The following is a 12,966-nucleotide window of genomic DNA, read 5'->3' as shown; positions in this document are numbered from 1 at the left end:
ACCAGCTTGTGTATATCTGTCCCCTTGGGGATAGAAAACCTGGTAATAACTGAGTGTCTAGAGACAGGGGGTGGATACTACACGGGGGATAATTTGGCGGGGCTCGGGGGGCGGGAGAGGGCACCTTTTGTTAACCTGCAAGGCAAAGTAAGGGCCAGCAGTTTGTTGGAGTCACCTGAGGAGATTGTTTGGGTGGCTAACAAATAGGTGGCGTTAGGAAACTGGTACCCAGTTAACCACAAGCAAGTCTCTCTGTCACTGTGGCAGGGGAGTAACAAGGTAACTCATAGTGCTGGGTACCCCTTTGAAAGTGTCACAACCAGGAAGGAGGGCAGAGTTCTGCTACTTGTTCAGCAAAGAAAACTTGCTTCCAGGCAAGACCCTATGGAAACTTGCTACCTGAACAAGCCATTTGGTGGGTGGGCAACTAAGCCCAGGAAGACTGACCAAAAGAGACTAACTGCACAGAGACAAGCCCAGAGCGAGCTTCCGCCAATGAATCCCTGGATGACCCTTATTTTGCAGTTCACTGTTTTCACTATTTTTTTTTTTGGACTCTAACACCTCAAAAGGGTTAGGACTTAAGTGTGCCATAGCAGAGGGCTAACATACCACAGCACCAAATCTGTGAAGGCAACATCCAAACTATTAGGGATCTGCATTGGAGTGAGTCATGCCCTGACAGACTATGAGGGGCTGCTGCCTAGACAACACAGTTAGAGGAGGAAAAAGAAGAAAGATATTTATAGGTAAAGTTAGGGCGATAAGGGATTGCTGGAGAGAGGACAAGCCCCTCAAGCAAAAATTAGATCACAACATTTTTAAAGTAAAACATACAATTGTGTCTCCATTACTAGGAAGCTCCATAAATCAAAAGGGAACACTTCCATAATCAGGTGGAAAGCTATGAGTTTTATTAAGCATATCTGCACTGAATAGGTATCCTCAGCAATAACTAAACTTCCAAACCCTGTTCCAGGATCCTCTGCAGTTATGCTAAGACCTGGAAAAAATGGTCCAGAGGCAATAGGTAATTCATAATTCTGGCCAAGAAAATGGGGAGAGACGTATCAAAGAATTATACACACAGACACACACACACACACACCTTTGACATGCATACCTTTGAATTCACAACAGCAGTTCTACTGCATCAAACAATGATCTTTTAAGGAACAGATGCAAAAGAATGCATGTAAGTTTAGAGAAGTGCATGAACAGAAATGTTACCACGCTTTTGCATAAGCAGCAAAATCAGAATCTGAGACTCAACAGCCAAAAATGGACAACACACATTGCATAGACAAAAGAAGAACATTCCAAAACAGATTTCAATTTTCAACTTCAGAAAAACCAACAGAAGCACCATAAAATAACATAATGGTATGTTTCCTTATCTATCATACTCCTTTATCTTCTAGCAGCTTACAGAATATATAAAAGGATAAAACCTACTAGGTTTTTCATGATTGTAACAAGAGAACTGAAATTAAATACTTTATTACTATTTATCATTCATATCGGAGTAATACCCAAAGGCCCTATTTAGGACCGGAGCTCCATCATACTAGATAGGGTGACAAATAAATAATGACAGTCCCTGTCCTGAATCGCATATGAACAAATTTAAAATATGAGGCAACAACTAAGTGTGCAAAAAATCCTATGAGGAAAAGTTGGAGGGAGTGACGACAAGAGACTATAATGTATCTGAACTATAGTTCAGTGTCCAATCATAAGTCTATATATGTGTACAACTTGATGGCATTTCCTTATCTTTGCCCTAAGTAACTTCCTTTTAATGTATTTTTTGTATGTAATACACACACACTCCTTTTATAATTATAGGCAGAACACACACTAACACCTATCAATAAGGCAGCCTACCATTTCTCATTATAGTTCCCTGTTTTCACTTTCTTATAACTTTACCAAACTTTATGTAATCAGCTTTCAATTTTCTGTGTCTGCTCTCTGCTTTTGGGTTGATTTTTTTTTTAATTTAAAAAACTTCACAAAAATGGTTCAGCCATTTCCAAAAATGAGGTTAGCAAAAAAAAAGTTTTGCCAAAATTAAAACTCGAGCACCCCTTGGGTTTGGAATACAACTTTATATTTGATAAGGGAATAGTCCTGGGATCAAAAAAATATCTTCTGCTGTCCTCATGAAAATATGTCCAGATTAGGTCAAGTTATAAATCAAAAAAAGGAATCATCTGAACATACACAACAGAACTTGTTCTAGAATTACTCCTAAATTTTCTGAGTGTTCTAATGCAGCCTGATTGCCCATGCAACATCAGTTTATGTCCCCTTGTATGTATGCATTATGCTGTAGACTTTAATTATATGATCACATACTAGTTTTACCACACAATCGTTTCTTCTTTCAATGCAGAGGCTGGATGGCAAATGAGACAGGGTTGTACAATGAGTGAGCTGTTGGCTGTAGAACCCATGTCATATTCACAGCAGATGTTGAACCATGTTTGGTGATTAAGGCAGGGAACTACAGCAATCAAAAAGGTGGTTTTGTGGTTAAAGGACCAGACTGGGATGCACAAGAACTGGGTTGTATCTTGCTGTACCACAGACCATCTATGTGGCGGTAAGCAACTCACTTAATGCAAAATTTTCAGAGGTGGCCACCAATTGCTTTCCTTATTTTCTGGGTGTCCAACTTGAGACACCTGGGGCACAATTTTCAAAAGTGCTGAACTCACACTCTGCCTGAAATCAATGGGCATTTCAGGTGATTAGAATCTCTAAGAAAGTCAGGCCACGGTATCTTAAATTCAGCACCAACAATTAACGGACAATTTTCCTAATTTTGGCCTCATTATCTGTGTGGCTCAATTCCCCATCTGCAAAATACTATACTTCCCTAGCTCACAGAGCTAATATGCAGATAAATTTATTAATATCTGTAAGGTAATCATGTAATATGGTGATAAATTCATTAATATTTCTAAGAACCAGATATTATGGTGATGAATGCCATGAGTAAATAAGATATTATTTATTCAGTGCAGGGTTTGGAGACAGAAAGGAGTGTTGAACAGCTGCTCTTTCACTAAGCACTGTCCATCCTGTTCACTGAATAATGCAGTGGAAAAAAACAGTATGTGATCATTTAATTAAAGACCATATAAAAATGCAAGTGTACAAAGGAACAGAATTACAGTTGCACAGGTAACCTGAATTCTAGAATTACCTAATTTTCGAGTGCTTAATTTTGCAACCTAAAATTCTGTCTGTCATATATGTACACAGTATATAAAAACTGTCACTGACTGCCATTCAATCTAGCCATCATTAGCTGCCTTTTTTTTTTTTTTTTTTTTTTAAAGGGAGTAACAGCAGAGGAATCTGAGGGAGGTGAAGGTAGAATCCTTATAGATAAGATTAGGAACAGCATTCAATGCACACATTTTTAAAGTTTAATTAGATTTGTACAAAAACATAAAAGTATACCTATTTCAGGCTTTAGACAGTTTTCACAAAATTAAAAAATACAATTCTTACAAATTACAGGAACTAGAAAATTTCAGAAGTATAAGACTTTTTTACATTGTTTTGGGGCAATTTTTAAACATGAAGCTATGTGGCATCAAATCGAAGAGACATCTAGCATATCTGATTTTAAAAATCAGATTGAAAATCTTCAAGCTTACCTTTCCACTACCAAGCTGACTGCTTGTGTAAGATCTGGATTTGCCACCTGGAGGCGTTTCCACAAAGACCATACAAATTCTTTATCAGCCTTAAAAACACAAAGAGAGAAATAAACAATACAATAACTTTTACAGAATAATTACAGAATTTACAGAATAATTTACAGAATTAATATTCCAAAGTTAAATTACTAAGAACTATATTTTAGTGAAGAATCCTGTGACTTCACTGTTCAGGATGACCTGTTTACTTGCTTGTTTTAACAGAGCTGTCCAACTCTACCAAGAGAGACTAATTTAAAAGTATCTGCATAGAAATGTTAAAATATCTTTCTAAAATGCCAATCAGTAAGTCTTCAATGACAGCTCTCACTCCTCCTTCAGGTCTAGGTATAAAAGAAATGCAATTCACTCCTTCATCAGAGGAACAAGTCTCAACTCCAAAATTCAGCTTCCCTTCTGAAGGAATTCAGTCTCTTAAATCAAGGAGAGAGACTTCTAATGATACCAAGAAATTTCTGATCTTGCAACAAAAACAGCTTTTTCTAGAATTGGGTAATTTTGACAGAGAACAAGAATAAAGGACAAATTCTTATAGATGCTTTAGAAGCAGTGAGATGGAAGATCTACAAGCAGCAGTAAGAGAGTACTAGAACTCACCTAGGACAATGGTTCTCAAATCTTTTCCATATTAGGACCTCCTTTTCAATATTGGGTTGTTCTAACAAACTAGCAATATGGCAAAGACATGAAGTTCATGATTCCTTAACACCTGTTGGCAACCCCCAGGCTGAGAACCAATGCCTTAAGATAAGAAGAGGCTACATCCAGTGTCGTTCCAACAGGGGAAAAAAAAATCCTCATCTACTTAAAATTAAGTTTAAAATGCACTGCTCTTGCATTTTATTCAAAATACAGATATTAGTTTTCTACATTTAAAATTATAGACTTTCATTCATGTGCATCTGGCAGTTTTATCCTAAATTAGGTAGCTATCACAGTTTCAAGGAAACTGCATCAGCATTCCCCCTCCATGGTCTACTCCAGAAGTGCCCAGTCAGTCTCAGTCCTCAAGCCATTTTTCTCTGGGAAGGGACCTATGTCCCACTCTCTTCTGAGTAGGGATTTTAAGACTTCACAGACTCCTGGCATACACTGTGATATCCTCAGCAAGCCAGTCTCCCTAGCCAGCCTCTGTGTGTTGTTTTCTCTCGTTGAGCTAAGAACAGTGTATTGCCAGGAATTACAAGTTATTACACTGCTCTTCCTCAACAGAGTAAATTTATATTAAGGAGAAAAACGTTACAGATAAAATATATAAAAACAAAAGAAGTTCCTACACGTTTAGTAAAAATTCCAGAAATTGACTATCTTCCACAGGAAGGCTCTTGTAAACCAACACCCGTTCCAACCTTTTAACAAGGGTAGGGGTTCCTTTAGGATCAAAAGTTTGCTGAATCAAAATGAAGATCATGAGTGTGTATAAACTCAGCCTTTACACATTCAAAGTTCTTTCTTTGTCTCGTGGTCTCTGGAAAAGCCAGTATGAACCAGTATATGCAAACTACCCCGGGAATGGTACCCTCTCTGGAGTTGTTTATAATCTTAGCAACCCGCCTTAAACATCTGCCCACTGTTTTTAGTTCCTGGAGGAGCTGTGGTAACCCTCCCTGAGGGAGCAGAACACAGTCATATATAAACTACTCATAAATTTAATGAAATGGTCCTCAAAGATACTGCATAGGACTGCAATATCACAGGGGGGCCCCGCAAAACTAAGTTACGGGTGGTGGGGCCAAAGCCTGAGCCCAAGTTCTGCTGCCTGTAACTTAACTTCACGGGACCTGGGCAATTGCCTTGCTTGCTTCCCCCTAACGCCAGTCCTGGCAATAACCATGCACAAAACGGTATTTTCAACCCTTTTTACCTACATAGTTATACCAGTAAAATGTAATTGTAGATGTGGTTATAACAGTATAAAACGTGCCTTATAGCAGTTTAGCTTATTTCAGTATAAGCACTTTCATAAAGAAATAACTGTTTCCACGCGGGTGTGGAGGGTTTGCCTTTTACCTAAGCAGATATTGCTAAAGTGGCAAAACTTTTAAGTGTAGCCAAGTCCCATGTTTCTCCACTCCATAATTACTTACCAGAAGTGCAGCACTCAAAATAACAGGAAAGAAACAAGAGAATGCATGCAACATTGCAGTGCTCATCTGATATGGAAAATATGCAATAAAGGTTAGAGGGGTGAAATGGTCATGAGCATTTGATGGGGTTACAGTTAAAGCACAGGACTAAGACTAAAGAGACCTAAAATCTATTCTCCGCTCTCCCGCTGCAGGTTTCCTGTGTGACCTTGGCCAAGATCCTTAATCTTTCTGTGCCTCAGTTCCCCATCTGTAAAATGGGAAGGATAATAAACACTCCCTTTCTTGTACCCTTCATCTATTTAGATTATTAGCTCTTTGCAGTAGGGATGCTCCCTTATTAGGAGCTGTACAAACACACTGTATGATGTGGTCCACAACCACAACCATAATACAACCCAGGTGCTGGCTTGGCACATGGGGTTCTCTACCTTTCGAATCCCCCAGTGCATACTCCAGGAGGTGAGGGCAGCCTTGCCTCCCGCTGCTTGGGTTTACCTTGAACGGGTCCTGTGAGAGGGCATCCCCCACCCACCCCTCAGTCCTAGCCCTCCAGAGCTGTTCATTGGGCCCTAGCCCCGCGAGGCCCCCTGGCCACCCCCTCTCCATGCACCAAGCCGGCAGCAAGACTTGCAGCTGGTCCATTTCCGAACCATGCTGAGGGACCATATGTACACGCTTGTGCTCCACAACCTCCATTTCCTCACCCTCAGTGTCCCGCCCAGACACTAAGTGGCGGAACCTAATACCACCTGTGGAGGGCAAAGACCTCCGGTGGGCCAGCCTCTATTCCACCCTGACCCCACGGCCTACCCGGGACATCAATTGGCAGCTCCTTCATAGAGCCGTGAGCACAGGCATGTATTTGGCGCAATTCACCCTCACCCTGACACCTGTCCCATCTGCAGTGTGAGGGAGACCCTGGCACATGTTTCCCTCGAGTGCACCAGGCTGCTGCCCCTGTTCCAGCTCCTCCAGAACCTCTTGCTGTGGTTCTGGCTGCACTTTTCCCCACACCTGTTTCTATACGCACACCCCATCCGTGGCCCCACAAAATCACCAGACCTCCTTGTCAACCTCTTCCTAGTGCTGGCCAAAGTGGCCATCTACAAGACCAGGGAGAGGAGGTTGGCTGAGGGGTTGGCTCTGCGACTATAGGGCCTATTTCCATTCCTCTATCTGTTCACGCATCTGAGCAGAGTTCCTCTGGGCAGCATCTGCTGGCTCCCTAGACACCTTCAAGGAGCAGTGTGCCCTGTCCGGTGTTCTCTGTTCGCTGTCCTCTTCTGGTTTTGTCTGTTTGACCCTTTAACTCCCATGCCAGTTCTTGCTTTTTCATCAGTTGATCCCCCATAATTAGTTGAGTCCCAGGCCTAGTGACTCCTCCCCTTAGGCTGGGGGAGGGGCCTTTAACAATGGGAAGGCACATTTCCCAGACCCCAAATAGGACAACCATAATACAAATAAATCATAATCGTAAACACTGGTCTAATTAGGCCTTCAAACAAACAACCTTTTTTTTTAAAATGTGAAGGAAAATAAAGTGGGGGATGGGGTTGCGCTATTTTTGCTTGTCTGTGATGCATGAAGACAAGCAGGAGTGGGGTGTTTAAAAAAAAAAAAAAAAGTGCTATTTTCCCCAAAAATTAGAAATTCAGATATTGTCTGCCATAAATATTATGGATGACTGGAGCACTAAAGGAATTATGACATCACAAGAGATGAAAGCTGAGCAACTGAGATGGAAAGAAATTTGCAGACTATGTAAAAGCCTTTGTCTTTTCTTTGCATTTTTCTCCAACACTTAGGAGAAAGGAAGTCATCGTTAAATTCTACACCCTGACCTGTTCGATTACAGGGTGAGAGGGATACATATGCACAACTGAAACCCACAAATATTACAGTAAATCCAGAAAAGACCAGACATTCATTTGTATCACAGCAGTGCCTAGGGCTGGCCACCAAATTGGGGCTCCCATTGTGCTAGGCATTGTACAAACAAACAAAAAAAGACAGGCCTTTCCCCAGAGAGCTCACAACCTAATAAATATTACCAAATGCAAAAGGTAGATGAAGCAGACAAAAGGGAGTAGAGCAAAAGGATGAAGTAACAGTAGAACAAGTACATTTTGCTTAAGCAACAACCTCAGCTCTCCACCTTCCTAACAGATGATGGTGTTCTCTATGTAAATTTTAAGGAAAAACTTGAAGGAGGACATGGTGGTGGCTGAACAAATTTTGACGGGAAGTTCTCCCCCCCGTGAGGCATAAGAGTTTGCATTCCTGATATTTCTAGTGTAGAAACAAGCAACGAAAGAGCTTTTCAGTCCTTCATATAACATAAGGAAGAAAGGACACATACTCTGGTTATTTTTATTTTTAAATCCCTTACAAGTTACTTTTAATTCAGCAGAGGTGCTGGAGCTCAGCTCCTAGTAGAGAAAGTGCTGAAACTTACAGACAGACAAAATGAAACACATTAATGAAGTTACTAAATCCAGTCCAAAAAAGGGACAATCCAAACAGTTAATTTAGACTAAGAATGCCACCTAGCTTGTGGCACTACCTATTGCTTTAAGATAAATTCAGTTCTTAGATTTCTAGCTGTCAAGTTTTTGAGATAAGAGAAGAAAGTACAAGTCAAATCTTTTGTAAAAGACTTTGCTCAGGATTATAAAGTATCTCCTGAATTTTGTGCTAAAAAAATCCTCCACAGAAGTACTCCTCAGTGCACATCTTGCAAAGCATTATCCTGAAATGCCTTGCCAGGCTCTTTAAAAGTGCACATTCACACTTTAAGATGTGCCACAACTGAAGCAGCTGGGCACTTTCAGGATAAACAAGATCTCCAAGCAACTACCCAGCTGGCTCAGGAACTCCACTTTCACATAAGGGAATTTAACTAAGAAATCAGTGGCTACTTTTACAAATTATCAAAGAACTTCCTCTACAGTGCAATATTAATGCTGCTTGATGAAGAAAATCTATTTCCCTTCCCCATGTCAGACCCCAGTTTTGGATAGAGGATAAATTAGTGAAGCATGTGACAATACGCAGTGTTGTACTGCTCTTCTAAAGTATTCAAAAGTAGAGTTGGTCAACATTTTTTTGAAAATTAAATATTTCCTTTTCCTTTTCAAAAAAGAAGAAACAAGCTTATTACAAGACTTCTATTTAGAGGGCATCCTGTCCTTCCCTCCAGCTCTTTCACCTTAGTGAGCTATGCACTCTTTTCTCTTGATTAATTGATTCTAACAAGATCTAATTTGTCTGACTACAGGGCTTGAATTTGGATGGTACATAGCAGTACAGTAAAGTACAGCCTTCTTTCTAAAGATGCCATCTTACTCTCTAGACTCTCAGCTTTAGAAGAAAGTAAATTCTAGTTGTTAGTTATGAAGAAAACCTTGATACCATTTCCCAGGTGTTACTGATGCTGTGAAAAGAAAAAAAAACCCAACATATAATAAATGGAAAAAAGAGAACGTTGATAGTAATGAATATAAATCAGAAGATAGAATTGTAGAAAATGGATAAGGGAAGCAAAGGGACCAAAGGAGAAATCTATGACCAGCAGAGTTAAGGAAAATAAGGAGTTTTTTAAAAATATATTAGGAACAAAATGAATCCTGACAATGGAGTTTGTCCATTGAAGTATCAATAGTAATAATGAAAAGGCAGAAGCATTCAATAAGTATTTCCTTTCTGAATTTGGAGAAAAAGTAGATGATACAGTTTTCCACTGTGTTTTCACTAATAGCTCTGGAGGATATTAAACAGAAGCTACAAAAGTTAGACTTTTTTAAAATCAGCCAGACAAGATAACTTGCACCAAGAGTTTTCAAAGAGCTGGCTGAGGTACTTGTTGGACCAGTAAGGTTGATTTTTAATAAGTCTTGGAGCACAAGAGAAGTTCCTGAAGACTGGAAAAAGCTAATGTTGTGCCAACTTAAAAAATGGGTAATTATAAGCCTCTCAGCATTACATTGATTCCCAGCAAGATATGAAGAGGCTGATACAGGACTCGATCAATAAAGACTTAAAGGAAGGTAATGTAATTAAAGCAAATCAACATGGGTTGTATGGATTATAAACTCTGTTTAACTTGATTTTTTTTGATGAGCTTACAAGTTTGATTAATAAAGGTAATAATGATTACATAATAGACTTCTGTAAAGCATTTGACTCGGCATTGCATGATGTTTTTATTAAAAAAATAGAACGACATAAATTAACATGAAATGAATTCCACGCTATTAAACATTTTTATTCATGACCTGGAAGAAATCATAAAGTCATCACTGATATAGTTTGCAGATGACACAAAAACTGAGGGAGAGGTAAATAAGGAAGAAGACAGACCTCTGATTTGAGCAATCTGGATCGCTTGGTAAACTGGGCACAAGCAAACAATATGCATTTTAATATGGCTAAAGGTAACTATATATCTAGAAGCAAAGAATGTAGGCCATACTTACAGGATGAGTTACTCTATCCTGAGAAGCAGGGACTCTAAAAAAAGATATCAGGTTTGTAGTGGGTAATCAGTTGAACATGAGCTCCCAATGTGATACTGTGGCCAAAGGAGCTAATGTGATCCTGAGATATACAAGGAAAGCTCAAGTAGGAGTTGAGAGGTTATTTTACCTCTGTATTTGGCACCGGTACAACCATTGCTGGATGACTGTGTCCAGTTGTGGTGCCCACAATACAAGAAAGATGTTGATAAATCAAAGAGCATTCAGAGAAGAGCCAAGAGAATGATTAGAGGATTAGAAAACATGCTTACTCAAAGAACACAATCTATTTATTTTAACAAACAGAGGGTTAAGTGGTTACTTGATTATAGATAATAAGCATCTACATAAGGAACAAATATTTAACAATAGACCCTTCAATCTAGCAGAGAAAGGCATAACATGACCAATGGCTGGATGTTGAAGCTAAACAAATTCAGACTGGAAATAAGGTGTAATTTTCTAACAATGAGAGTAATTAATCATTGGAACAATTTATCCAGGATTCAGGTGGATTCTCCATCACTGATAGTTTTTAAATGAAGACTGGATGTTTTTCTAAAAGATATGATCTAGGAATTATTTTGGGGAAGTTCTATGGCCTGTGTTATATAATAGTTCACATTAGATTATCACAGTAATCCTTTCTGGCCTTAGAATCTATGTCTACCTGAATTTCCAGAGAGTCTGAAATAAGTGCTCTATGAGGTATGATCAGCTCAATTCATCTCAATGGGTGATAGCTCAAGTGCCTATAATGATAATTTAAAATGACAACATTAAGTTCAATATGGAAGAAAGAAGAATGGAAGAAAGAAGAGAATATCAAATTATGAAAGTCTACACTATCTATTTTGAATGAAAGCTCATTTTGGCACCACAAGTGAGTTGCATTTAGGAGATTACCACCACATTTTTCCTCAATCAAGAAGCCAAATCCATGGAGACCAGAACAACCCAGAGAGCACACATGAACATATTTTGAACATCTGCACAGTTTTGAGAGCAGCAGCTGATTTTGGCATCTCCAATGAGCAATTTATTTTGTGGGCAGAGCGTGGAAGAGTGCCACTATATTTTCTTTTTCAGTTTGACCCCTGGTGGTCTGACTACCAGAGTGAGTCAGCAAAACAGATCTATACCACCACACGGGATCCTAAAGCCTAATATACTATACTACACAGAGGCTATAACCATAACCATTATATATAACAATCATTAATAATTTTACTTAACTACACTTTATTTTCTTCAAATGGCAGCCTCTATACTAGTTTTCAAGAAGAAATAATTATCTGAGAAATATGAAAGGGTAGTAACAAACATTTCTTAACTAGGGGGACTCAAATAAATATTAGGCAAGGTTTCAAATCAGGTTACTCTTTTAAGTGTTCTATTGCTCATCAATTGAAGATTTTTCTTCCAACTTTGCAGAAAACTTCTCCATGGCCTTCAGAGTAAATCTCATAATTTTTGGACAAACTAGCATTTATAGCCAAATTATAAGGAGGCTAGAAATAGGGCTCACGATGGAACTTATCTGAAATCTTAACTACGAAGCCATAAGCATAGCTCTACCATCAGGTAAATGTATAGGGCCTGATCCAAAGCTCACTGAAGTCAATGTGAATCTTTCCACTAACTTCAATGGGCTTTGTACCAGGCTTTACTCTACACACCATTTAAGTCAATGGTACTTTCCCATTGATTTCAATGATAGCAGGATGTGATTTAGTGGGGCGAGATGGGGATTTTTATTATTTAAAAGAATACTCATGAAATAATAAAGGACCATATAATAGTTGACCTTTATATGTGGTCAACATCTTACAAGTCAAATTCTCATTTTAAACTCTTGTGCGCTCTAAAAAAATAAGTCATGCAAGTGTTTAACATAAATTACACAACATTTAACTGCGCCCCATGCTAGATTCCAACAACTACTGGTAATACACATTACTCCCAAATATCTGGATATTTAAGAACATATATTTTAAATGCCATGATTGCTTCTTCTCCAGCTAAAACAGAATATAAGATGACAAAATTTTCCAGATTTAGAAATCATTTCTTTTCTTGTTGTCAGGCTTCCAAACACAATTTAAGTCAGTGAAGAACAGAAGTACTATAGATATTTTTTTTTAATTAATTCAAAACCTTTTTAAGATACCAAACATCTTATACATGTGGCATGAAAAATGCATCAACGTACAAACACTCACACAAAGAAAAAGAAAAATCAAGCCAAATGAAAATACACTAAATAATAATGATGGAATTGTGATTTCTTTTAAATTATTTAGGGGAGAAAATCAATAAGTCAGTGGATCTTAAACTCTAAATAGCACCACTTTAATTATAAATCAAGACAAAGCTCTGCAGCACTATGGAGTGAAGAACTATGGGAGTGAAGTGGGAGGGAACACAAATATATCTAAACAATTTATTTTCCCCAAAAAGGCAGTTGGTAAATAAACAGTGTAGTTCTTTTACCTCTCAGGTAATTTATTACAACCATCATAGCCAATGGATATGGTATAGGCCTCCAGACAAATCACTCTATCTTAAATATGCAAGTTAAACTTACAGTGCACAATTTACTTTATAATATCAGACAGTAAGTAA

At 38.6% G+C, this 12,966-nt stretch overlaps 1 protein-coding gene across 1 annotated transcript in view; it reads right to left on the bottom strand.

The window, feature by feature from the left end:
• Positions 1-12,966, bottom strand: part of CNTLN (centlein) — a 282,434-nt gene that overhangs the window by 249,352 nt on the left and 20,116 nt on the right. Inside the window, exon 2 of the mRNA XM_067553128.1 lies at positions 3,675-3,763. Within this exon, the coding sequence (XP_067409229.1) occupies positions 3,675-3,763 (89 nt within the window). The remainder of the gene's footprint in view (positions 1-3,674; positions 3,764-12,966) is intronic.

Source organism: Emydura macquarii, unplaced genomic scaffold (assembly GCF_026122565.2).
Source record: "Emydura macquarii macquarii isolate MOO-44397 ecotype Brisbane River unplaced genomic scaffold, CSIRO-AGI_Emac_v2 contig_1451, whole genome shotgun sequence".
Classification (NCBI taxonomy): domain Eukaryota; kingdom Metazoa; phylum Chordata; order Testudines; family Chelidae; genus Emydura; species Emydura macquarii.
Note: the sequence above shows the minus strand (reverse complement) of the source record. Positions and strands in the feature narration are given on the sequence as shown.